Source organism: Hypanus sabinus, chromosome 9 (genome assembly GCF_030144855.1).
Source record: "Hypanus sabinus isolate sHypSab1 chromosome 9, sHypSab1.hap1, whole genome shotgun sequence".
Taxonomy (NCBI): Eukaryota; Metazoa; Chordata; class Chondrichthyes; order Myliobatiformes; family Dasyatidae; genus Hypanus; species Hypanus sabinus.
In genome coordinates, this window is record NC_082714.1 from 43,019,490 (window position 1) to 43,046,319 (window position 26,830).

A 26,830-nucleotide genomic window follows, 5' to 3' on the forward strand; every position below is an offset into this window, starting at 1 on the left:
AAAAAAACTATCACCCCTTCTTTAAATTGAATTGGGATTCAAAACTGCATCTTGGTCATCAAATTGATAGAAGCAGATGTGAACATTAAATTCATATTTAAATCTGGGACAAAAATAGAACACATAGGGTAACTTCACGTATCCAATCAGAAGGCTATGCATGTCTTTGACAGAATATAGCCTTTGGCACAATTGACTCACAATTTACATTTGAATATAAATGTGGCATTATACAATTTAGTAATCATCTTATCCGTTTGAAGGTTCCCTAGTAGATTTTCCATTGCACAAGAGGAACTTTTAAACATTCGAGCAATCTGAAATCTCAAAGCTTATAGGCCTGCTGATAGAGAAATTCAGTTTCAGAAAAAAATACCTTTACTTAAAATTCATTAAACTTAACAAAAATTATATTCAAAAGAGCAATGGTGATCAATTACCAGATCCCATTTGTTTTGATTCTGATAATCAATCTGCTCAATCTTTCATGTGTTGAAAAGACGAACAATACTTGAATAGATCTCTTCTGCTATTTGTAATGAATCTACTTTTACTATCTTCTTCATATGTAGTTTTTCTTACTAACTTTTATCAAACCCTTTCAGCCAGCAGAGCTGCTACTTGTGGCATTCATTCGCTTTACTCCTTCACAGAACTTTTGTTCTCTCTACCCTTCCTCATATGAACCGGAAATGCTAGATGTTTTGAAATTGCAGAAGATGAGAAGTTATCAAGCTAAACCATAGATTATCTTAAGACAATCTGTTGCATTTCCAACATCTGTAATATTTTGCTTTTGGGTTTTCCCCTTAACAATGTTGGCATTAGTTTGAATTGTTGATCCCAGATGATAGCCTGAACTGACAATCTTTTATATTCAATGACTTCTTTTTCCCAACTCACTGTCATCCATTGGTGGTATTTTTGCCTTCTCCAAAGCTGATACAGAACTCCTTGAATACTGACTTTCATTTTCACAGTATTCCAAAGCATTAAGTATGTTCCTGTTGCCTTGTTCTTGGCCTTCTGTGGGGTTGCCTGATATATTTGGAAGAAATTAATCTGGTGAGCTTGTCAGTACTATAAAGGATTCCCAAAGTATGTTCCAACATCTGATAGGGATACCTAGAGATCATAGTTCTTGTTGTGTATTTAATACTTGAGTATAATTTGAGTACAGTAATTTTGTAAATATATTTAAGCATTGTTGTCTTGCATAATTCATTACAGAGAATGGCACATGTCATTACACCATATCAAAACAGTGCATCTCACTAATGTAAAAACTAAATGTACATGAGTTACCCATGGCTGTTTTTCTTTCAAATAGTTTTATATTTTGGAGTTACAAAACATAACATACCTGTGCTCAAAGACAATGCATTCCCTAGAAGTGAATAGTAACCTCACTAAACTTGATCTCTTCTACTATTTTATTCAGGTACAATTTGCATTAAAACAAACTTCAATCACATTACTAATTTTGATCTTCGGTCTGCTTCCATCTCAGTGTCTAACTTGTCTGTCTATCCATCTAAATTGTCCTGTGATTAGGCTATGATTAAGTGGGGGAGAGGGGAGGAATTAGTGGGCGGTGTGGCTCGAAGGGCCTGTTCCACATTGTATGTCAACTTAGCAGTATTTCGTCATCAGTGATCCCTCAACATTGAAATTTATCACAATGACAGCTGAGTTCAAGCACTTTTCATCAAACGTTGTTATAAAATTCTACATTGAAAACTATGTCATTGGTGGCACTCGCAGTACAGTGCCCAGTTTCAGTAGAGTGAATCATCTTATTTTTATAAGAATATTTGTTGTTTATTTTGGAAAAGTCAATAAAAACCCTAGGAAATACATAATCATGGATTTGTAGAGAATATATTCAGAAATTCGAATAAGTAATCACTTTTTGTATATATTCCATATTGACATCAGTATAGCAGAAAATGTTACCCCCCCCTCCAAAAAAGGTAAAAAACCTCATTCAGAGAGATTTCTGGAGTTTTATCAATATTATGCTATTTTCCATATTGTTGTATCAAATCAAAACAATCTTAAGCTTTTATCATAGCATATACAATTACAGTACAATAATTCAAATGTGGGGTTCCACATGGTCATAACCTAGGCCCCATTTGGTTGTAAAATGAATATATTTAATCAAAGACTGATTTCCATACTTTCATAACCTATTAATAATCATAATAATTTTCCAAGTCTTCCACATCTTCATCTGAACTTTCCACACTCTCTGAGGTGGATGCCTGTTTCTCACAGTCTGCCAGTCTACACATCAGTACTCCTGAGGCCATATGCAACATACATACATCTTGTTAGTGAACATTTTTTTTTAGACAGTTACAGGCCAGTAGATCCAGGACAGCATCAGGTGCTGGCTGGCCTTCCATCCAGTGCACCACCATCTTCATCTTCCATCCAGTTCATCTTCCTCTGCTCTTTCCACCCTCTGCCAACAGGGCTTGGCACTTATGGGTCCTTATCCATATATCAGCCTGGTAGTTGGCTCACTGTGCATTTTTTGTTAAGCAGTCCTTGGATGGTGGGAGTTGATGACTTTCGATTTCACGTTTGTTTTGGCACAGAAAGACACCCCATGCCCAAGCCTGTTCAGTGTTTGGATGAGCTCAGTGCTTTTACTGCATAAGGAAGTAGAAGGTGCGTTGGTGGTTTATGTTGACTGTGTCAAAGCATAGATGTCCCGACTAAATGGGAGCAGTGATCCTCTGTTTGAGTCTTGGTATCAGGATTTCCAGTAAGCAGTCCAATAAGAAACCACTCTAGGTGATCCAGTATGAAGGTATGAGCACTATCTTTCATATCAGATGGATGGAATGGCCAGGGAGTCACAGTCATTTCCTGTCTAATGATTGATCTGATGTGTGATGAAGTCTGATCTATGATCTTGTTGACTTAGCCCTCCAAGCTTTGAGTTCCCTCTGTCGAGTTTGATTTTCCAAGGCAACGCCATTAATGATACACTTTCAGGAACCATTAACAATTTTCCTTTGCGATCTGGAAATATATCTACTGAATTGCCCAGCTCAGACTCCAGATTTCTACAAATGTGCTTCCTTGTAGAATCTTGCAGGAGTGTAACTCCACCAGGTAGCATGAAAGATTCAAGTTTTGTGACCAATGAAGTGACTTGTCCAGTCATCTTGACGGGAATGATATCAGTTCTGATATAGTTGAAAAGGTCTTTACAGGCTCCCCTTTCAATCCTTTTATACAATTCATCACCATCTGTCTCATCATCATTCTCTTTGTACTCAGGTTCCTTTTTCTTGATTCTGGTATAATCCTTATAGCATGAAACATGATAGTGGGCCTCTGCAGCAACTATGTCTCTGCTTGTTACTGCTACAATCTTTTTATCTTCCTTTTGGGTTGCACATTCACGTAGTGAGTTGTACCGCTTGAGTAAGCTTTTCACGTGACTTGGAGCCCTTCAGCAATTTCACCTTATTACAAAAAATGCAGATTTGATCACACATCCTTGCTTCTGATGAAGATCTCCTACCTGGCCTTTTTGATGTACAGGTATTCTCACCAGCTTCATCAGTAATGTTTTCCTTGGCTTTCCTTTTCAGAGTCTCTAAGTCTCTCTTCATGGTGAAGAGACTTCAGCAATTTTGGTGATAGTAGGTTCTTGGGATTTCTTCTTCTCCAAGTTCTTTACCTACATCTGGTTTTACAACCATTTTTTTTAATAAATTGCTTGAATTCCTGGCTATTGGCCAGTAAGCTCCTTGCATTCCATTGTAAAAGAATCACCATAATTAGTATGAACCAACCCATGACACTTCCTGGTTTGACTGATTAGTGAGGTTCTCCCTCACTTCTTCCTATGTCACTCCTACTAACCCTAAATGGTTCATTGCTGCTTTGACAACCAGCTGAATTTTTTCACTTTTTGACTTTACCTCAGCTGTACTATTAATCACTCCTGCAATGAATATTACTAGAGCCTTTTTGTGTACATAAATTCTGTCATTTGTTCTTCGTTGCATCTCTCGCATCCCTCTAGCTCCCTGTTCATTGGAAATATTATTCTGTTCTCTTGACATTCTTACAGCTTCTGCATAAGTGATTTTTTTTCACTCTTATTTCTTGAATTTTATTCTCCCATCTCATAACCTCACACCCACTATTTGCCACATTATGCGCTCCTCCACAATTACAGCATTTTGGTTGTACTCCTGTTCCACACTTTCCATACTCATGATCACCCCTACATCTAGCACATCTCCTCCACCTATTACAGTTTTTAGCTATGTGTCCAAACCTTTGACAATGGCACCTCAATGGCTTTGGCACATACACTGTAACTCATGAAACCCAGTAACACTTTCCTTGGCACTCTTTCTTCTTCAATCAATACCGTCTCACTTTCCCTTTTCACTCCATCCTTTGTTGTTTTCAGTCTTTGAACATTCATTATTTTTCCTCTTTAGCTCCTCCATATTTATACTCACGGTACCCCCGTGATCACTCCTTTACATCCACCACCATTTCGTGCTCCCACCCTCCCTGTGTATTCCACCTTACATTTCCCTATCTCTCTTAATTTGAGTGCCTTATCAAGCGGTTCCCCATTCGCACATTTTACGAAGGGGTAATGAAGGGTCTCGGCACGACACACAGTGCTTCCTCCTATAGTTCCACCAGCAATTTGTGTGTGTTGTGCGCACATTTTACCAATAGGTTGCCATCATTAAGGACATTTGCAAATATTATTTTTTACCCCATCTTATTTGCCAGTGTTGTTGTAGGCACAAACGGGATAATTTTCTTCATGTTACCTTGAGCCTTCTCATTAAACGTTTTTCTAGTAACACTGTGGTGACCCATTTCCTGGCATATCCGAACCGGCTCACAATTAGATAGCCTACAGGGGTTTGCGAGCACAGAGCTTTGGAGCCTCTGCGCCACGGGGGGGGGGGGGGGCAGGTTGAGGGAGGCTTAAAAGTGAGGCTGAGGATTTCGAATAGAGTTTTTTCCTTCGACTGCAGTTACCGACTCCGTGTCGTAATTTTAGCGCTGCGTGTAGCACACCGCTACAATTGGTGACCCCGACGGTCCAAACGATTTTTGGACCAGAAATGACCGATGCCGCCTCTGTTCATGCAGTTTCGTTGAAACTGCCGGGTTTCTGGACACAGCGACCGAACCTATGGTTTCCAGCAGGTTCGTTTGGCACGGACTCCGCAAACAGGTCAGTGAATGGGCCAAAACGTGCATGCACTGCCAGACGGCCAAGGTGCAGCGGCACACCAAAGCCCCACCGCAGCAATTCCATCCGGCCCACCAGCGTTTCGACCACATTCATGTGGATATTGTGGGCCCCCTGCCCGTGTCGAGAGGAGCGCGGCACCTCCTGACTATCGTGGACTGGTTCACAAGATGGCCAGAGGCGGTCCCGCTCACCGACACCACCTCCGAATCTTGCACCCTAGCCCTGATCACCATCTGAATATCTCGCTTTGGTGTACCGGCCCACATTACCTCCGACAGAGGCGCCCAGTTCACCTCCAGCCTGTGGTCAGCTATGGCCAGCCTTTTGGGGACAGCTGCACCACACAACTGCCTACCACCCACAGTCGAACGGGCTAGTGGAGCGTTTCCACCGTCACCTGAAGTCGGCCCTCATGGCCCGCCTGCGAGGAGCCAACTGGGCGGACGAGCTTCCCTGGGTCCTACTCGGCATCCGCACAGCGCCCAAGGACGACCTGCACGCCTTGTCAGCCGAGTTGGTAGATGGCGCACCCCTGGTCGTCCCCAGGGAGTTCCTACCAGCCCCACAGGGGCAAGAGGAAGATCCAGCAGCAGTCCTGGGCAGACTACGCGAGAAGCTCGGTAACCTGGCCCCCATACCCACTTCACAGCACGGGTGGAACCCAACCTGCGTACCCAAAGACCTGCAGAACTGTAAGTTTGTGTTTGTACGAAGGGGCGGGCATCGGCCACCGCTGCAGCGGCCATACGAGGGGCCGTTTATGGTGCTCAGGAACAACGGGTCCATGTTCGTGCTGGACGTTGGGGGGAAAGAGGAGGTTTTCACGGTGGACCGCCTCAAACCGGCCCATGTGGACCTGGCGCAACCGGCCGAGTTTCCGGCACCTCGGCGCAGAGGCCGACCTCCCAAACAGGGTCCGGCCCAGACTGTGGATATTGGGGGGTGTATCGCCGGTTCTGGGGGGGGGGGTTATGTGGCGACCCATTTCCTGGCACATCTGAACTGGCTCACAATTAGATGGCCTACGGGGGTTTGCAAGCACAGAGCTTTGGAGCCTCTGTGCCACGGGGGGCAGGTTGAGGGAGGCTTAAAAGTGAGGCTCAGGATTTCGAATAAAGTTTTTTCCTTCGACTGCAGTTACCGACTCCGTGTCGTAATTTTAGCGCTGCATGTAGCACACCGCTACAACACCTTCTCCGTGAACTTGATCATCTTCTTTACTTCTCCACTACCATTTCACAGGCGATCTCCGGCGCGCACGTCTATTAAAGCTTCTGAGATCTCGCGAGATTAACCAACCGGGATTACCTGGCCCAGATGGGAGGTGAGGGCCCGGACCGAGCATGGAGTAATTCATCGGCTTTGAACAAATTCATATTTATATGTTATTCGGTGTCGGGGCGGGGGAAGAGGTGCGGCGGCTAGGGTATAAACCGGTAGTACTGCAGACTTTGGTGTCGCAGTGTAAGGAAGGTGAGGTGATTATGAATGCCTGATAGATCACTGTATAAAACTGCAAATTGCAGTGGTTATTTAGCAATGCACCTCGTTATCGAAAACGCTTGTTTGTATTATCAGGTTCTGCACATACAAACATATTTAACACATTAAACTACAAAATAGTATCGAGTGATATTCACCAGCGGTTCAAAATTTAATGGTAGAGAGAATTTTTTTTACTAAATCGTTGTTTTAAAGTTACAATGTAAATGTTTGCACCTGTTGAGCTTTAATTAAAGAATCTATTCTGTTTGTTATTTATCACGTATGTCGTGAAAGATTCATTTTACGGCCATAGCGCAGTTTAAAGCAGAGATGACCAACCTATGGCACAGAATTTGGTGTATTGGATGATTAGAAGTGGCACATTGCACCACAGTGATAATAAAAAAAGTAAGCCTACTCATGCAAAAAGTATTCACGAAAAACTGATTTGTAGAAAAAATCAATAACAGAATTCAAGTAGCTTAGAGCTAGAAATGGGTTGTACTAAGAATAAATCTAAAACTTAGCAATTATTTTGAGTGATTTTATCATTTAATGCACAGCTTTTTGACAAATGTTATCATCTTTCACGTTAATCTGTTTTCAATTTAAAAAGCATCAAACTAGGAAAGAAGGACTTCTGTTCTGCAGTCATTCCATAACTGTTCAATATACATTTGATACTTGTTTGATCCTGAGGCGCCAGGTGTCTGCACCAGTGGTGCATCGCAGGTTTTTGCCAGTCAGTTTACAACTGACAGTCGTGTGCTACGGAGTTGTGCTTTGTTCTTCCTTTGTGAAACATTTGCAGTTTTGTACTTTTTTGAAAATTAAGCCGTATTTTTCAATTCAGTTACCCATCACCGTGCAAAAGAAAATGAGCAAAAGAAAAGCAGAAAATTATAATAAGTGTATATTCAATGAGCAGTGTGAAAATGAGTTTTTATTTATCGCGGGTCCGTCAGGAAAACCGTTGTGCATTGTTTGTGAAAACACTTTCTCACATAATAGAAGTCATGATCTTAATACACACACAATATCAGACTGGAATAGAAGGAAAACTGAAGCTAGTGCTTGGGTCTGAGTTACGGAAAGAATATGTGATTAAGAAAAAGGAAGAAATGAAAAGAAGACAAAATATCTTTGTTAAAAGTCTCATTAAGGTAAGTAATGTTTATCTTGTTTTATTTTAAATCAATGTATCATGTAAAAATGCTAAATATGTCTATATTAACATATTTTTACAAGAATTGAATGGGGGTGCAGAGTTCTGTGGCGCATCTGAACGTGCGTGAAAAAATTGATGCATGGAATGTAAAAGGTTGGCCACCCCTGGTTTAAAGGTACAGAGTATTGTTATGAACTACAAAGTAAGTAGTGCAACACAAAACGAAGCCATGTCCATGAACTGTGGAAATCTGATAGTGCGGGGGGGGGGGGGGTGCGAGAAGAGATTGTTTTTAATTGTTGCATGTGGGCCTCTCCCCAGTGGTAGAGAGAAGAGGGCACATCCCTGATAATGAGGGTCCTTAATGATCCTTACCACTGCCCTGAGTTGCAATCTGTTGGAAGAGTGATAAAGGATCTTGACCTGAAAGACAATAGACAGTAGGTGCAGGAGTAGGCCATTCGGCCCTTCTAGCCAGCACCGCCATTCACTGTGATCATGGCTGATCATACACAATCAGTACCCCGTTCCTGCCCACTCCCCATATCCCTTGACCCCACTATCTATAAGAGCTCTATCTAACTCTCTCTTGAATGCATCCAGAGACTTGGCCTCCACTGCCTTCTGGGGCAGAGCATTCCACATATCCACCACTCTCTGGGTGAAAAAGTTTTTCTGCATCTCTGTTCTAAATGGCCTACCCCTTATTCTTAAACTGTGCCTCTAGTTCTGGACTTACCCATCCATGGGAACATGCTTCCTGCCTCCAGCGTGTCCAGTCCCTTAATAATCTTATATGTTTCAATCAGATCCCCTCTCATCCTTCTAAATTCCAGTGTATACAAGCCCAATTGTTCCAATCTTTTAACACATGAAAGTCCCGCCATTCCAGGAATTAATCTTGTGAACCTACGCTGCACTCCCTCAATAGCAAGAATGTCCTTCCTCAAATTTGGAGACCAAAACTGCACACAATACTCCAGGTGGGGTCTCATCAGGGCCCTGTACAGCTGCAGAAGGACCTCTTTACTCCTATACTCAATTCCTCTTGTTATAAAGGCCAGCATGCCATTAGCTTTCTTCACTGCCTGCTGAACCTGCATGCTTGCTTTCATTGACTGATGTACAAGAACACCTAGATCTCATAGTATTTTCCCTTTTCCTAACTTGATTCCATTTAGATAATAATCTGCCTTCCTGTTCTTGCCACCAAAATGGATAACCTTGTGGCGACCCATTTCCTGGCGTAACCGAACCGACTCACAATTAGATAGCCTACGGGGGTTTGCGAGCACAGAGCTTTGGAGCCTCTGCGCCATGGGGGGGCCGGTTGAGGGAGGCTTAAAAGTGAGGCTGAAGTTTTCGAATAAAGTTTTTTCCTTCGACTGCAGTTACCGACTCCGTGTCGTAATTTTAGCGCTGCGTGTAGCACACCGCTACAATTGGTGACCCCGACGGTCCAAACGATTTTTGGACCAGAAATGACCGACGCCGCCTCTGTTCATGCGGTTTCGTTGAAACTGCCAGGTTTCTGGACACAGCGACCGAACTTATGGTTCCAGCAAGCCGAAGCCCAATTCCACGTTCGCCAGATCACCTCAGAAGACACCCGCTACTACTACGTGGTGAGCTCCCTCGACCAGGACACAGCGGCCCAGGTCGTGGAGTTCGTACAGTCGCCCCCGGTAGACAGCAAGTACACGGAATTCAAAGCCCTGCTCCTCAGGACTTTCGGACTCTCACGGCGCGAGCGGGCTGCCCGTTTACTGCACCTGGACGGCTTGGGCGACAGACCTCCATCGGCTTTAATGAATGAGATGTTGTCTCTGGCCGACGGACACACATGCCTCATGTTTGAGCAGGCATTCCTGGAGCAGCTGCCCGAGGACATACTCCTGCTGCGGTCCGACGCGGATTTCAGCAACCCCCGGAAGGTGGCAGCCCGGGCGGACTTGCTGTGGAAAGCCAAGAAGGTGAGTGGGGCATCCATCTCACAGATCACCAGGCCAAGCTCCCAGCAGCAAACCAGTCCAGGCCCGGCCGCAGAGCCCGCCAACCCCCGGCCCAATGAACACTGGTGCTTCTACCACCAGCGGTGGGGTGCAGAAGCCCGCCGTTGTCGCCTGCCCTGCAAGTTCCCGGGAAATGCCAGGGCCAGCCGCTGCTGATGGCTACGGCGGCTGGGCATCGGGATAGCCTCCTGTATGTGTGGGATAGAAAGTCGGGACGCTGGTTTTTGGTCGACACTGGTGCCGAGATCAGCGTTTTACCTCCGACGAGTTACGACACCCGCAGCAGGGCACCGGGTCCCCCCCTGAGGGCCGTGAATGGCAGCACCGTAAGGACCTATGGCACCCGTCAGGTGCAGCTACTGTTCGGCTCCAGCAGGTTCACGTGGGACTTCACACTGGCCGCCGTAGCCCAACCGCTTCTGGGTGTGGATTTTTTGCGGGCTCACAGCCTACTGGTCGACCTGCCCAGGAAGAGACTGGTACACGCCGAGACCTTTCAGACGTTCTCCCTGGGTGCAGCCCAGTTGCCAGCCCCTCACCTCGGCTCCATCACGCTGTCCGACAACGACTTCACCAGGGTCCTGGCGGAGTTCCCATCGGTTCTGGCACCGCAGTTCACAGCGGCCATGCCCAGGCACAGCGTACAGCACCACATCCCGACCCAGGGACCACCCCTCCACGCCCGTGCTCGGCGGCTTCCCCCGGACAAGCTCCGACTGGCGAAGGAGGAGTTCCAGAGGATGGAGGAATTGGGGATCATCTGGCGGTCCGACAGCCCATGGGCCTCCCCCCTGCACATGGTGCCCAAAGCGACGGGGGGCTGGAGACCGTGCGGCGACTACCGCAGGCTGAACGAGGCTACCACACCGGACCGCTACCCTGTGCCGCACATTCAGGACTTTGCAGCAAACCTGCACGGCGCACGGATCTTCTCCAAGGTAGATCTCGTCCGAGGATACCATCAAATCCCGATGCATCTGGACGACGTCCCCAAAACGGCACTCATCACCCCTTTCGGCCTTTTCGAGTTCCTCCGCATGCCGTTCGGCCTGAAGAATGCCGCACAGACGTTCCAGCGGTTAATGGACGCGGTGGGACGGGACCTGGACTTCGCGTTCATCTATTTGGATGACATCCTCATAGCCAGCAGCAGTCGTCAGGAGCATCTGTCCCACCTCCGTCAACTCTGCGCCCGACTGAGTGAGTACGGTCTTACAATCAACCCCGCCAAATGCCAGTTCGGGCTCGATACCATTGACTTCCTGGGCCACAGGATTACTAAAGACGGGGCAACCCCTCTGCCCGCTAAGGTAGATGCGGTCCGCCACTTCCCCCGACCCACCACGATCAAAGGCCTTCAGGAATTCGTAGGTATGGTCAATTTCTACCACCGCTTCCTCCCTTCAGCTGCCCGGATCATGCGCCCCCTGTTCGCCCTGATGTCGGGTCCGAGCAAGGACATTACCTGGGACGAGGAGTCCGCCGCCGCTTTCGTTCAAACGAAGGAAGCTTTGGCGGACGCCGCAATGCTAGTACATCCCAGAATGGACGCCCCTACCGCCCTCACAGTGGACGCATCAAACACGGCAGTCGGTGGGGTGCTGGAGCAGCTCATCGCAGGTCGCTGGCAACCCCTGGCGTTTTTCAGCAAACACCTGCGACCACCCGAGCTTAAGTACAGTGCTTTCGACCGGGAACTGTTGGCGCTCTACCTGGCAATCCGGCATTTCAGGTACTTCCTAGAAGGTCGGCCCTTCACCGCGTTCACGGACCACAAACCGCTTACCTTTGCGTTTACGAAAGCGTCCGACCCCTGGTCGTCCCGCCAGCAACGCCACCTGTCCTACATCTCTGAATACACGACGGATGTCCGGCACGTCTCGGGTAAGGACAATGTCGTGGCGGATGCGCTCTCTCGCCCTACCGTTCATGCCCTTTCACAAGGGGTAGACTTTGAGGCACTGGCAGAGGCGCAGCAGGCGGATGAGGACATTCCGAGTTACAGAACCGCAGTCTCCGGTTTGCAGCTCCAGGACCTCCCTGTAGGCCCGGGTGAGAGGACCCTACTCTGTGATGTCGCCACCGGCCAGCCCCGTCCAGTCGTCCCGACAGCATGGTGGCGCCGCGTTTTCGACTCCATTCATAACTTGGCGCATCCCTCCATCCGGACAACTGTCCGGATGGTTTCCAGCAGGTTCGTTTGGCACAGACTCCGCAAACAGGTCAGTGAATGGGCCAAAACGTGCATGCACTGCCAGACGGCCAAGGTGCAGCGGCACACCAAAGCCCCACCGCAGCAGTTCCATCCCGCCCACCGGCGTTTCGACCACATTCATGTGGATATCGTGGGCCCCCTGCCCGTGTCGCGCGGAGCGCGTTACCTCCTGACTATCGTGGACCGGTTCACAAGATGGCCAGAGGCGGTCCCGCTCACCGACACCACCTCCGAATCTTGCGCCCGAGCCCTGATCGCCACCTGGATATCTCGCTTTGGTGTACCAGCCCACATTACCTCCGACAGAGGCGCCCAGTTCACCTCCAGCCTGTGGTCAGCTATGGCCAGCCTTTTGGGGACTCAGCTGCACCACACAACTGCCTACCACCCACAGTCAAACGGGCTAGTGGAGCGTTTCCACCGTCACCTGAAGTCGGCCCTCATGGCCCGCCTGCGAGGAGCTAACTGGGTGGACGAGCTTCCCTGGGTCCTACTCGGCATTCACACAGCGCTCAAGGACGACCTGTACGCCTCGTCGGCCGAGTTGGTATACGGCGCGCCCCTGGTCGTCCCCTGGGAGTTCCTACCAGCCCCAAGGGGGCAAGAGGAAGAACCCGCAGCAGTCCTGGGCAGACTACGCGAGAAGCTCGGTAACCTGGCCCCCATACCCACTTCACAGCACGGGCGGCACCCGACCTGCGTACCCAAAGACCTACGGAACTGTAAGTTTGTGTTTGTACGAAGGGGCGGGCATCGGCCGCCGCTGCAGCGGCCATACGAGGGGCCGTTTATGGTGCTCCGGAACAATGGGTCCACGTTCGTGCTGGACGTTGGGGGGAAAGAGGAGGTTTTCACGGTGGACCGCCTCAAACCGGCCCATGTGGACCTGGCGCAACCGGCCGAGTTTCCGGCGCCTCGGCGCAGAGGCCAACCTCCCAAGCAGGTTCTGGCCCAGACTGTGGACATTGGGGGGTGTATCGCCGGTTCTGGGGGGGGGGGGGTTATGTGGCGACCCATTTCCTGGCGTATCCGAACCGACTCACAATTAGATAGCCTACGGGGGTTTGCGAGCACAGAGCTTTGGAGCCTCTGCGCCATGGGGGGGGCCGGTTGACAGAGGCTTAAAAGTGAGGCTGAAGTTTTCGAATAAAGTTTTTTCCTTCGACTGCAGTTACCGACTCCGTGTCGTAATCTTAGCGCTGTGTGTAGCACACCTCACATTTATCCACATTAAACTGCATCTCACATACATTTACCCTCTCACCCAACCTGTACAAGTCACCCTGCATTCTCGTAACATCCTCCTGACATTTCACACTGCCACCCAGCTTTGTGTCATCAGCAAATTTGCTAATGTTACTTTTAATCCCTTCATCTAAATCATTAATGTATATTGTAAACAGCTGCTGTCCCAGCACAGAACCTTGCGGTACCCCACTGGTCACAGCCTGCCATTCCAAAAGGGACCCGTTAATTGCTTCTCTGTTTCCTGTCTGTCAGCCAGCCAATTTTCAATCCATGTCAGTACTCTGCCCCAATACCATGTGCCCTAATTTTGCCCTCTAATCTCCTATGTGGGACTTTATCAAAAGCTTTCTGGAAGTCCAGGTACACTACATCTACTGGCTCTCCCTTGTCCATTTTCATAGTTACATCCTCAAAAAACTCCAGAAGATTAGTCAAGCATGATTTTCCCTTCATAAATCCATGCTGACTCAGACTGATCCTTCTACTGCTATCCAAATGTGTCGTAATTTCCTCTTTTATAATTGACTCCAGCATCTTTCCCACCACTGACGTCAGGCTAACCGGTCTATAATTCCCTGTTTTCTCTCTTCCTCCTTTCATTTAAAGTGGGACAACATTAGCCACCCTCCAATCAACAGGAACTGTTCCTGAATCTATAGAACATTGGAAAATGATTACCAATGTGTCCATGATTTCTAGAGCCACCTCTTTAAGTACCCTGGGATGCAGACCATCAGGTCCCGGGGACTTATCAGCCTTCAGACTGAACAGTCTATCCAACACCGTTTCTTGCCTAATATAAATTTCCTTCAGTTCATCCTTTACCCTAGTTCCTTTGGCCACTATTACATCTGGGAGATTGTTTGTGTCTTCCCTAGTGAAGACAGATCCAAAGTACCTGTTCAACTCATCTGCCATTTCCTTGTTCCCCACAATAAATTCACCCATTTCTGTCTTCAATGGCCCAATTTTGGTCTTAACTATTTTTTTTGCTATTCACATACCTAAAGAAGCTTTTACTATCCTCCTTTATATTCTTGGCTAGTTTATCCTCGTACCTCATTTTTTCTTGGCGTATTGCCTTTTTTGTTATCTTCTGTTGCTCTTTAAAAGCTTCCCAGTCCTCCGGTTTCCCGCTCATCTTTGCTATGTTATACTTCTCTTTTATTTTCATACTGCCCTTTACTTCCCTCGTCAGCCACGGCTGCCCCTTACTCCCCTTAGGATCTTTCTTCCTCTTTGAAATGAACCAATCCTGCACTTTCTGCATTATTCCCAGAAATACCTGCCATTGTTGTTCCACTGTCTTCCCTGATAGGGTATTGTTCCATTGAACTTTGGCCAGCTCCTCCCTCACAGCTCCATAGTTCCCTTTGTTCAACTGTAATACTGACACATCTGATTTTCCCTTCTCCTTCTCAAATTGTAGGTTAAAACATATCATATTATGGTCACTATCTCCTAATGTTTCCTTTACCTCGAGGTCCCTGATCAAATCCGGTTCATTGCACAACTCTAAATCTAGAATTGCCTTCTCCCTGTTAGGCTCCAGTACAAGCTGTTTTAAGAATCCATCTTGGAGGCACTCCACAAACTCCCTTTCTTGGGGTCCAGTACCATTCTGATTCTCCCAGTCTACCTGCCTGTTGAAATCCCCCATGACAACTGTATCATTACCTTTGCCACATGCCAATTTTAACTCTTCATTCAACTTACACCCTACATCCAGACTGCTGTTTGGGGGCCTGTAGATAACTCCCATTAGGGTCTTTCTACCCTTAGAATTTCTCAGTTCTATCCATACTGACTCTACATCCCCCCTCTCAAGGGACTGAATATCATTCCTCACCAACAGAGCCACCCCACCCCCTTTGCCAGTCAGTCTGTCCTTTCGATAAGATGTATATCCTTGAATATTCATTTCCCAGGCCCTGTCCGCTTGAAGCCATGTCTCAGTTATTCCCACAACATCGTACTTGCCAATTTCCAACTGAGCCTCATGCTCATCTACTTTATTCCTTATACTTCGTGTATAAGGAAGGTTGTTGATTCTTTTTTTTACCCCAGAACCACTCAGTTCTTCCAGCAATTGTTGCTCCAGGTTTCAGCATTTTGATTTAATATGGAAGTCTATCATCTGGTACCTCACACCTGGTGTTGATATGTTTTCACAAGCTAGTGGATACTTCAAATTTTGGATTGATATCAGCAGTGATTGATAAGTCACGGGGTGATTGATAAGTTTGTGGCCTATGAAGGAGAAGAGTTATTAACTTCAAAATTTCTGCATAATTATGCAAAGAGTTGACCTGCACCTGCATGTAACGAGAGCTGGAAAACTCATCTCCTTCGAACTTAGGCCACAAGCTTACCAATCACCCATCTGTGGACACATTCTGGAGGTCCAAGATATGTATGCTCCACGACTGCTGGACTGTGTGTAAATGTAGGAGGAGACTATGTTGAAAAATAAACGTGCTAGGTTTTCTAAAATTGACTCCCTTTTCCTTAGGCCATGAACTTATCAATCATCCTCGTAAGTCCTACAATTTTAGCGCCACCTTCTGAACTGGAGTGTGGGTCAAGATAGCTAAATCCTATGTTTATTTTTAAAAAACATGTATTCTTTAAAAAATGCACTGTATATTTAAATCAATAATCCTGAGATCCTTTCTGAGAAATACTGTTAGTGTTCTATTCCATAACTTTAAAATCAATCATCCTCTTGATTATATTATAAAGATGTCTTCCTGTTCTGTCTTCATTCCTTTGTTTTACCCACACTTTATTTCATTTTTAATGATTTTCAATTCTCCTTTGCTAATTTATCTGCTTGCTTCGTTTTTTCCATGCCCTGTAGGTTTACAAGCTGCAAGCTGTGTTCTCTGTACCAGAGGTGTGATTCTTCACTCCACCTGCATTACTGCTAGTAGTGTTGACTTTATTGCACTGTCCCACACCAGGTTAGATTATCTGTTCACCTTTAAAATGCAATTGTTAATTCCACACTTGAAAAAAAATTCACAATTTTGCAACTTATACTTTGTTCTTGCTGCCCTTGTTCATAGCTTCTGTGCTTTTTCCAACTGCACCCATTAATTTGACTGGGTGATCGCTTGGAATTTCAAAGACCTGAGCCTTGCACTATTAGAAACAAGTGTCCTTTGTCCTTCCACCCTTCGTAACTTTATTTTCTCTTCCCAGAGTCATGTTACCTTTGTTCTGATTTTCCTTGACCTGTTGAGCACTTCTATTACACTTTTTATTCAGTAGTTTAAATTGGTTTATTGTCACGTTTGTTGTTGGATGCTATCTATACAGGTAAGTCCATGGCATAATTACACTAAATTAGTGCAAGGGAAAAGCAATAATGGTGCTGATTAGTGTTGTGATTACAAAGTGCAGTGCAGGTAAATAAGGTGCAAGGTTATAAGATCATTTGAACTATGGATTCCATTGTACACAAGGTCTGATTAATTGTTAAATTGTAATTTGAAGAGAAGTACTTACCTTATAATTTTTCATTCTTGTTACAGGTCTGATGTTTAGTGGATTGAAGTGTGCTCATTGTTTTCACAGGAGCAATATCACACTCACAGACCACTTTGTTAGGTACAATGGCATGCAAAAGTTTGGGCACCCCAAGAGATTTGAGCTCTCAGATAACTTTTACCAAGGTCTCAGACCTTTATTAGCTTGTGAGGGGTATGGCTTGTTCACAGTCGTCATTACGAAAGGCCAGTTGATACAAATTTCAAAGCTTTATAAATACCCTGACTCCTCAAACCTTGCCCTAACAATTAGCAGCCATGGGCTCCTCTAAGCAGCTGCCTAGCACTCTGAAAATTAAAATAATTGATGCCCACAAAGCAGGAGAAGGCTATAAGAAGATAGCAAAGTGTTTTCAGGTAGCCGTTTCCTCAGTTTGTAATGTAATTAAGAAATGGCAGTTAACAGGAATGGTGGAAGTCAAGTTGAGGTCTGGAAGACCAAGAAAACTTTCCGAGAGAACTATTCGTATAATGGCTAGAAAGGCAACTGAAAACCCCCATTTGACTGCAAAAGACCTTCAGGAAGATTTAGCAGACTCTGGAGTGGTGGTGCACTGTTCTACTGTGCAGTGACACCTGCACAAATATGCCTCATGGAAGAGTCATCAGAAGAAAACCTTTCCTGCGTCCTCACCACAAAATTCAGCATCAGAAGTTTGCAAAGGAACATCTAAACAAGCCTGATGCATTTTGGAAACCTGTCCTGTGGACTGATGAAGTTAAAGTAGAACTTTTTGGCCACAATGAGCAAAGGTATGTTTGGAGAAAAGAGGGTGCAGAATTTCATGAAAAGAACACCTCTCCAACCGTTATGCACGGCGGTGGATTGATCATGCTTTGGGCTTGTGTTGCAGCCAGAGCATGGGGAGCATTTCACTGGTAGAGGGAAGAATGAATTCAATTAAATAAGCAGCAAATTCTGGAAGCAAGCATCTCACTGTTTTTTTTTAAAAAAGCTGAAAATGAAGAGGATGGCTTCTACAACAGGATAATGATCCTAAACACACCTCAAAATCCACAATGGACTACCTCAAGAGGCACAGCCCCGACCTAAACATCATCGGAAATCTGTGGAGAGACCTTTAAAGGGTAGTGCATGCAAGATGGCCCAAGGATCTCACAGAACTAGAAGCCTTTTACAAGGAAGGATGGGTGAAATCTCTCAAACAAGAATTGAAAAGCTCTTAGCTGGCTACAATAAGTGTTTACAAGCTGTGATACTTGTCAAAGGGGGTGTTACTAAGTACTGATCATGCAAGGTGCCCAAGCTTTTGCTTTGGGCCCTTTTCATTTTGTTATTTTGAAACTGTAAAAGATGGAAATAAAAAGGCAATCTTGCTTAAAATATTAAGGGAATGTGTCATCTTTAACATTATGCCTTTTGGAAATCAGGTCATCTTTTACTTAGCTATTCACAGTAACCGAAATTTTGACTTGGGGTGCCCAAACTTTTGCATGCCGCTGTGCATCTTTTAATGGTCAAGGTGTACAGTTCTGACCAAATGGTAGCATGAAGAAGAAATGTGATTTAGGTGACTTAGAACATGGAATGATTATTGGTGCCAGTCTGAGCATCTCAAAAACTGATCTCCTGGGCTTTTCACTCACAACAGTCTCTAGAGTTTATAAAGAATGGTGTGAAAAACAGAAAACCTCCTTTGAGCGGCAGTTCTGTGGGTGAAAATGCCTTGTTCATGAGGTCTGGCGATTGGCCAGACTAGTTCAAGCAGATGGAAAGGCAACAGTAACTCAAATAGCTGTTACCACAGTGATGTGCAGAAGGGCATCTCTGAACATGCAACATGAATCTTGAAGTGGATGGGTTACGGCAGCAGAAGACTGCACTGGGTTCCACACCTGAGTGGATATTGAAACAATATATTTACCATTCCTGAATTGTATAATGCTCTTAAAACTAAATTAGAGACTTGTACTGAGATTAGATGAAATATATTAGCTGTTAGAAGTGAAATAAATAGTGGAAATGTTGAATAGCTTGATGTTTTAGTCATTATTCTTTCAATTAAGCTCTATGTTTTGACCACATTGGGAAACAGCTTTGAATTAATACTTTAATTGCTGCTGATTTTCTGATTAATGGGGGAAGGAATGATTACACTTTGTCTTGATGATCCCTTTATCCTTCTGTTCTGAAAAACTTTTTTTATATAAAGAACTGTTCATAGTCTGAGGAAAGGTGTTCGTACAGATGTCAGGTGTTTCAGGTCTAAAAATTGAGTGTTGCTTGACCAGTGTTTCTGATAATTTTCTGCTTAATTTCAAATACTGGGCACTTGAAGGTTTTTTTACTTTACACTAATACAATGGAATGCTTGAAAATCACAATAATTTTTTGCTATAGCTTGGGAATGAAATAAAACTTTGGTTCTTGACAGTTGAAAGCCAGGTGCCTAAATCTGTTATTAGATCACGTAGAGCTGAGGTGAATGAATAAATGGACGTCAACCTCTGAAGTGCCTGTTGGATCCCTTTCCAAGCATTCCAAACTTGCCAAACCACAAGTTTTATTGGCAGTTCTTTAAGTATCGACTCTCAAGCAAAAAAGTAGAGATACAGATGTTCAGAAGTAGTGCTATAACACTTTAGAACACCAGAGTCTTTTCGAGCTAATCATTATGGTACATGAAACCAGCTTTAAAAATGTAGTTGGCAGCCTCATGCTGTTCAGAAAAAATTCAATCATAATGGACAAGAGAAAATCCTTAGATGCTGAAAATCCAAGCAACACACAAAGCTGGAGGGACTCAGTGGGTCAGGCAGCATCTATGGAAAAGTACTGTCGACATTTTGGGTTGAGGCCCTTGAGTAGGACTGGAGGAGAAAGTTGAGAAGCTGTTAAAGGGTGAGAGGGGTTGCAAAGAAAAACAAGATGATAGGTGAAAGCTGGGGGGGGGGGGAGGAGTAAAAAGCTGTGAAGTTGATTGGTGACCATGCCTGCCTGTTTATTGGCAATATGGCTGTTCCACATTGATGACTGCATTGGTGATACTAACAGCATCTATGTGGAACTTGACTTCATCCACTTTGCCTCTAATTTCCACCCTGCCCTCAAATTTACCTGGTCCATTTCTAACAACTTCCTCCCCTTTCTCAATCTATCTCTAGAGACAGCTTATCTACTGATGTCTATTGTAAACCCATGGACTCACAGCTACCTGGACTATACCTCCTCCCACCCTTTTACTTTTTTTAAAAACACCATCCCCTTCTCTCAATTCCTCCAACCCCACAACTGCTATCAGAAGGAGGCTTTTCATTCCAGAATCAGATGTCCTTCAAAGAAATAGTCTTCCCTTCCTCCACTATCAAGCTACCCTCAACCATGTCTCTTCCATTTTATGCACATCTGCTCTCTCCCCATCCTCCCATCACCCTACAAGGGGTAGGGTTCCTCTTGTCCTCCCCTACCACCCCACCATCCACAATGTTCAGCACATAATTGTCCACAACTGCCATCTCCAATGGGATTCCACCCTCTTTCCCTCTCCCACCCCTCCACTTTCTGATTTCCACAACTCCCTGGTCCATTCATCCCTCCACATTGATCTGTGCTCCTGGCAAGAACAAGAGCTACACCACCAAATGCCCCAAATGGGTCCTGGTCAGTTGACCTGTGAGTGTTGGCGTTATGTACTGTCTAGTGCCAGCTGTGTGGCTTGAACATCAGTGAGAGCCAGTATAGATTGAGAGACTGCTTCACTAAGCACCAATGCTCCATCCACCAGAAAAAGTGGGATCTCCAAGAGGTCACCCATTTTACTTTGCTTTCACTTCCCATTTCGATATGTCCATCCATGGCCTCCAACACTGTTGTGATAATAAGGCCAGACTCTGGTTGTAGGAACAACACCTTGTATTCTATCTGGGTTGCTTCCAACTTGATGGCATGAGTATCGATTTTGAGCTTTTGGTAATGCCCCACCCTCCTTACCACTCCCCATCCCCTTTTTCCTTCCTTTATCTGCTTGCCTGCCCAATTGCTTCCCTCTGGTGTTCCTATTTTCTTTCTTCCATGGCCTTCTGTCCTATCAGATTTCACCTTCTCCAACCCTGTATCTCTCTCAACAATCAACTTCCCTGCTGGTTACTTCACCCCCACCTCCCATTTTTGCCTCTCACCTTGTTTCTCACCACCTTTCAACTCTACTCATCTTTTTCTCCAGTTCAAAAGGGTCTTGGCCTGAAATGTCAACTGCATTCTCTTCCATTAACATTGCCTGGCCTGCTGAGTTACTCCAGCATCTTGTGTGTGTTCCTGTGAAGTAACTCCTTGGTAGCTGAAAAAGTAAATTGACTTGATTATTGAATATTTTAATAGCTAATTCAATTCTCAAAGACCAAAGTACAAATTTTCACCTTATTGCATCCACTCATGATTAGTGTTTCTTTGGGTTGAAATATGATTGTAAAAGTGTTCAGTACACTAGTGAAATATTTCATTGCATGATAGAATTATAAATTTAGTATAATAACATGCCTGTACCAACAGTGAAGGCTTCTAATTGAAAAGGATGGCAAAAGCAGGACGAGATCAGAGCAGCTCTAGGACCATGTAGACTGTAGCTAGACTACAAAGGTTACTTTTGCTGAATAATGAAACTAATCAAATTCAAACAAGCCTGGAAAAATTGCCTGGTCACAAGACTAACCTATTTGCTTTACTTTTAGGTTTAGCTTGCTTTAATAAAAATGAATTAGTTTGCAAATTATAGCCAGATTTGGAAAGATTGATCCTGACACAATAAAAATGCATCAGATTAAAGTTTTTCTACACATCCTATGCTGTATCTAATGTGTCATTTAGTCTATTGGAAAAATTTAAATGCAACCAATTACATTCAAAATAAACTTGATTAATAGCATATACTGAAAAGTTTCAAATCATGCAGACTGAGTAACAGAATTCCTAGTAATTAACTCATTGAAGCTGTTTTCAACTGGTAGTTCTTTTCTTTCTTTCTGATGACCATCAGCATAGCTGGATTTGGTGTTGTCTTCAGAAAATTACAAAGTTTGATTTGCTTCGTCTTCTAAAAAGATAGAGTGGAATTTTAAGCACTTGCTTCATGACAAAATCTAGGTGGATAGGAAAAACAGGGACGAAAGTGCATTCAATTTGCGAAGCATTTAGATATTCACTTTGGTACAAACAAAAACTGAGAAAGACAGAAGATCATCTCTAAATATCAGTTGCAAATTTGTTTAATTGATCCAGTCTATCAAAAATAGATTTGGCTTTTTCTTTCACCAACATTTCAGCATTGTAAAGTTCAGTTTATAATGAAAAATAAGATTGAAAGATCTGCTTTCCACAAACTACAGTATCACCTGCCACTCTACAAGCTTCCCCATCCAGCACTTAATTCTCTAACTTCTGACATCTCCAACAAAATCCTACCATCAAGCACATCTTTCCCCTCCTCCTTCTCCCTACTTTTTGCTTTCAAAAGGGATTGTTCCCTACATGACTCCCTTGTCCATTCAACCCTCAGTACTGCTCTCCTACCTGGGCCTTGTCCTTTTTCAAGTGGAAAAAGTGCTAGACCTCCCTTACCACCATTCAGGACCCCAAACAGTCCTTCCAAGACAGGTAACACTTAACCTGAAGTCTGTTGGGGGTCACCTGTATCAGGTTCTCCTAGTGTGATCTGTAGATCGGTGAGACTCAATGTAGATTGGGAAACCATTTCACTGAGCACCACCAGAAAAAGTGAGATCTCCAACGTCCACCCATTTTAATTCCATTTCCCATTCCAACATGTCCATCCACAGCCTCCTCTGTTACAGTGATGAGGCCACACTCAGGTTGGAGGAGCAGTACCTTATATGCTGTCTGGGTAGCCTCCAACCTGATGGCATGAACATTGATTTCTCAAACTTCTGGTTATACCTAACCCCACCCCCTCCAACTTTCACCATTACCATTTCACTCTCTCATCTCATCACCTCCCTCGTGACTCCACCGCCTTCTATGACTTTCTGTCCTCCAATCAGATTCTCCCTTCTCCAGCCGTTATGTCTTTTTCCAATCAACTTCCCAGCTCCTTTACTTCACCCTTCCTGGTTTTACCTACCGCCTTGTGTTTCTTCCTCCCCTCCCCCCCCCACACTTTCATACTGATTTTTCTTTATTTCTGCAGTCCTGATGAAGGGTCTTGACCCAAAACGTCGACTGTACTCTTTTCTATGGATGCCTGGCCTGCGAGTTCCTCTAGCGTTTTGTGTGTGTTGCTTAGATTTCCAGCATCTGCAGATTTTGTCTTGTTCATTAATGTGTTTGCGTTTTAAATGCTGGTCATTATAGATCACAAGTACTGAGATTCTGCTAATAACTGTTTCCACAAAATCTTCCCTGAGGACTGGGATAATGAGCAACTTCCTCACCTAAGACAATATTCCCAGTATTTAACAGTACTGTTCAAAGGTCAAAGGCACTTATGTATAGCTAGTTGGCTAACACTTGCACAGAACATTATTTGTGAATGTGAAGCAGAGAGCAAGTTTGTAAATCTGGCAGGAGCAAAGGATGTTGCGAATGGTGAGGGTGGAGCACCACAGGAGGGCTGTAGGACAAGTGGCAGAGAAGTGCCAGGGTACAGGGTGGTGTGAGTGCAGACACAGCAAGGTCATTGGATTTCAAACAATTTGTTTATTGATCATTACAGAATCCCTCTCTGGTGCTTCCCACTCTCCCCCTTTTCCCAACCATGATCCCCCTCTCCTTGCCTCCTTTCCATTCTCAGTAGGAAAAACCCATATCTGAATCAGGTTTATCATCACTCGTGTAACGTTCTCCTTCGGGTGTAACGAAACGCCGAATTTAACGTCCGGATAAACCACAGCCAATGCAAACCAGATCGCAGTAAGATTAACCATTTACTGTTCACTCTTCACATTAACATATGGTGAAAACTGTTGATAAAACAATACAAGATTGATACAGTATTTGTTCCTTCCTTAATATCACATTTCAAGTGTAAATACTTGCAAAGGTGACTATAACTACATTACACTAAGGTGCAGTATACAGGGAGAGTTTACCTGCTCCATTGACTACTTTAAATACACTTCCATGCAAACTATCCGCGACTCTTTAACTAACGAAAGCATAAACATTATCTACCGTCGTTACCTCTAACAGGATCAGCATTAACATCTTAGTTCAATATATCGATTATCTATTAACTTACAGCGTTGCTCTCACTGTGATTTCTCATGCCTGCAAAACTACTTCTGCTCAGGTGAGCCTCGTGGAAAGCCCCCACCCTCGCGCTAATTTCAAACCGGTGTTTTCCCACAAGACGCGGCGAAACCGGATGTGACGTCATCGCATGCCGATATATTTTACATGCAATGAATATACTTTAAACACTCCTAATTCTAACTAGAAAATACTATTGAATGAATTACTAAGCGAAAATATTATAAACTAAATAACTGTCGTAAAGACAGCACACTCCCCGCTTGACCTTCGTAAGGTCACAATGAGCAGAGTACAAAACTTAGTCTCTTAATCAGTCATTGGGTAGAAGTAGAATAACTTCTGTAACTGGCCTTTGGTAAATTTTCACATCGCCTTGGTCGGTAGTCTTCAATTCGATCTTCCTGACATGTCCATCCTCGCTAGGGAATGTAGCAGTGATTCTGGCCATTGGCCAGCTGTTGCGAGCGACTTGCTTGTCCCTGAGCAGGACTAAGTTTCCAACTTGAAGATTCCTGCGGGGTTCTGTCCACTTTTGTCTCTGTTGCAACAAAGGTAGATATTTTTGTCTCCAGCGAGGCCAGAACTGATTTGCCAGAGCCTGGACTTGTCTCCATTGCTTTGTGTACAGATCCCTGTCTGAAAAGTCTCCTGGTGGAGGAGGTGCCCCTGCCTTCTGTGTAAGGAGCATTGATGGCGAAAGTATAAAGGGGTTTTCTGGGTCAGAAGACACAGGTAGGAATGATTGTGCGTTTATAATGGCTGTGACCTCTGCCATTAGGGTGCACAGTACCTCGTGGGCCAATCGGGTGCGTTGCTGTATCTCAGGTTTCCTTTTCCAGGTTTTCCGTAAGGACGTGAACCGTTTGACTGCCTGCTCTTTGTTATCTGGTGAGCGCTGGCGTGGTTCTCTGATTGGCAATGGGGCAACCCCATTATTTGCTTCATCTCTGAAGACCTTGGTGTCTTTGGTTTTTAAAGAAATGGTATCTTGAGCTGATTGTGCAAGTTTGTTGTCATCCTCGGTTTGAATGAAAACTGACTGACCTAGCGTCTCGTCGGTTACTTTACGCTTGGTAATGTCTTGTTGTGCTTCTTTAGGGTACACCTCAGTGAGGCAGATCTCGGAACAAGAACGGCTTGACTGAGTTTGACCGCAAACTTCTGTACAGTTCGAGCTGACAACTGTTGTCCTGGAGTGAACCTCTCCCTCCCCGCCGTCCTGTTGTGGGGGTGAAGGAGCGTTGTCGGTTCTTTCATTCTTGACTTCATCACGGAGCCGTGAGGGTAAATTTCCTTCCTCGTATGGATGTGATGCAACCGTGACTCTCTGAGGTTCCTCGTAGCTGGGGAAGTTATCGAATACGTATGGAGAGGGGAGACGAGCCTGCCTGTCTATTTGATATTGTACATAGTCGCTTGTGCGTTCCAGTCTGGTCCTTTCTAAAGTAGATCTTACTTCGGTCAGATCACGCGACCCTTCAGCTTGTTCTATGTACTTTGCTTCCGCCATGGCAGCTTCTTCTTCTCTTTCTAGCTGCAGCACTTGCAACTCTGTCAATATTTTTGCCATTTCCAACTGGGTTTCGGCTTCTCTGGCGGCCTCTTCTCTTTGTCTGGCAGCCTCTTCTCTTTGTCTGGCAGCCTCTTCGGCTTCTCTGGCGGCCCTTTCTTTCTGGATTTCGGCTTCTCTGGCAGCCTCTTCTCTTTGTCTGGCGGCCCTTTCGGCTTCTTTGGTGGCCAGTTTCATTTTCAAAACTGCTTCTTGTTTGGCGTAATGCAGTCGCACCTTGGCGGCTTCTGCCTTGGCTCTTGCCTGTGTGGACTTACTTGATGTCGTTCTACTGCCCTTGTCGCTGGGCGCCATCGACTTGATCCCGGATCGAGCTGACATTGCAGCACTTGGAACACCTGATAACGCCTGGGTGGGCTTACTTGATGTCGGTTTACTGCCCTTGTCGCTGGGCGGCGTCGACTTGATGCTGGATTGAGCTGACATTGCAGCACTTGAAACACCTGATAATGCCGCTTTTTCACTGTAACGTTCTCCTTTGGGTGTAACGAAACGCCGAATTTAACGTCCGGATAAACCACAGCCAATGCAAACCAGATCGCAGTAAGATTAACCATTTACTGTTCACTCTTCACATTAACATATGGTGAAAACTGTTGATAAAACAATACAAGATTAACGTTCTCCTTCGGGTGTAACGAAACGCCGAATTTAACGTCCGGATAAACCACAGCCAATGCAAACCAGATCGCAGTAAGATTAACCATTTACTGTTCACTCTTCACATTAACATATGGTGAAAACTGTTGATAAAACAATACAAGATTGATACAGTATTTGTTCCTTCCTTAATATCACATTTCAAGTGTAAATACTTGCAAAGGTGACTATAACTACATTACACTAAGGTGCAGTATACAGGGAGAGTTTACCTGCTCCATTGACTACTTTAAATACACTTCCATGCAAACTATCCGCGACTCTTTAACTAACGAAAGCATAAACATTATCTACCGTCGTTACTTCTAACAGGATCAGCATTAACATCTTAGTTCAATATATCGATTATCTATTAACTTACAGCGTTGCTCTCACTGTGATTTCTCATGCCTGCAAAACTGCTTGTGCTCAGGTGAGCCTCGTGGAAAGCCCCCAC

At 44.9% G+C, this 26,830-nt stretch overlaps 1 protein-coding gene across 1 annotated transcript; it reads right to left on the bottom strand.

The window, feature by feature from the left end:
• Positions 1–23,173: 23,173 nt before the first annotated feature.
• On the bottom strand, positions 23,174–26,359 carry LOC132399316 (uncharacterized). The gene is made up of 2 exons (XM_059979563.1): positions 24,151–26,359; positions 23,174–23,872 (listed from the first exon to the last, which is right to left on the bottom strand). The coding sequence occupies exon 1, from the start codon at positions 26,158–26,160 to the stop codon at positions 24,475–24,477; it is 1,686 nt and encodes a 561-aa protein (XP_059835546.1). The 5' UTR covers positions 26,161–26,359; the 3' UTR covers positions 23,174–23,872; positions 24,151–24,474.
• Positions 26,360–26,830: the final 471 nt, after the last annotated feature.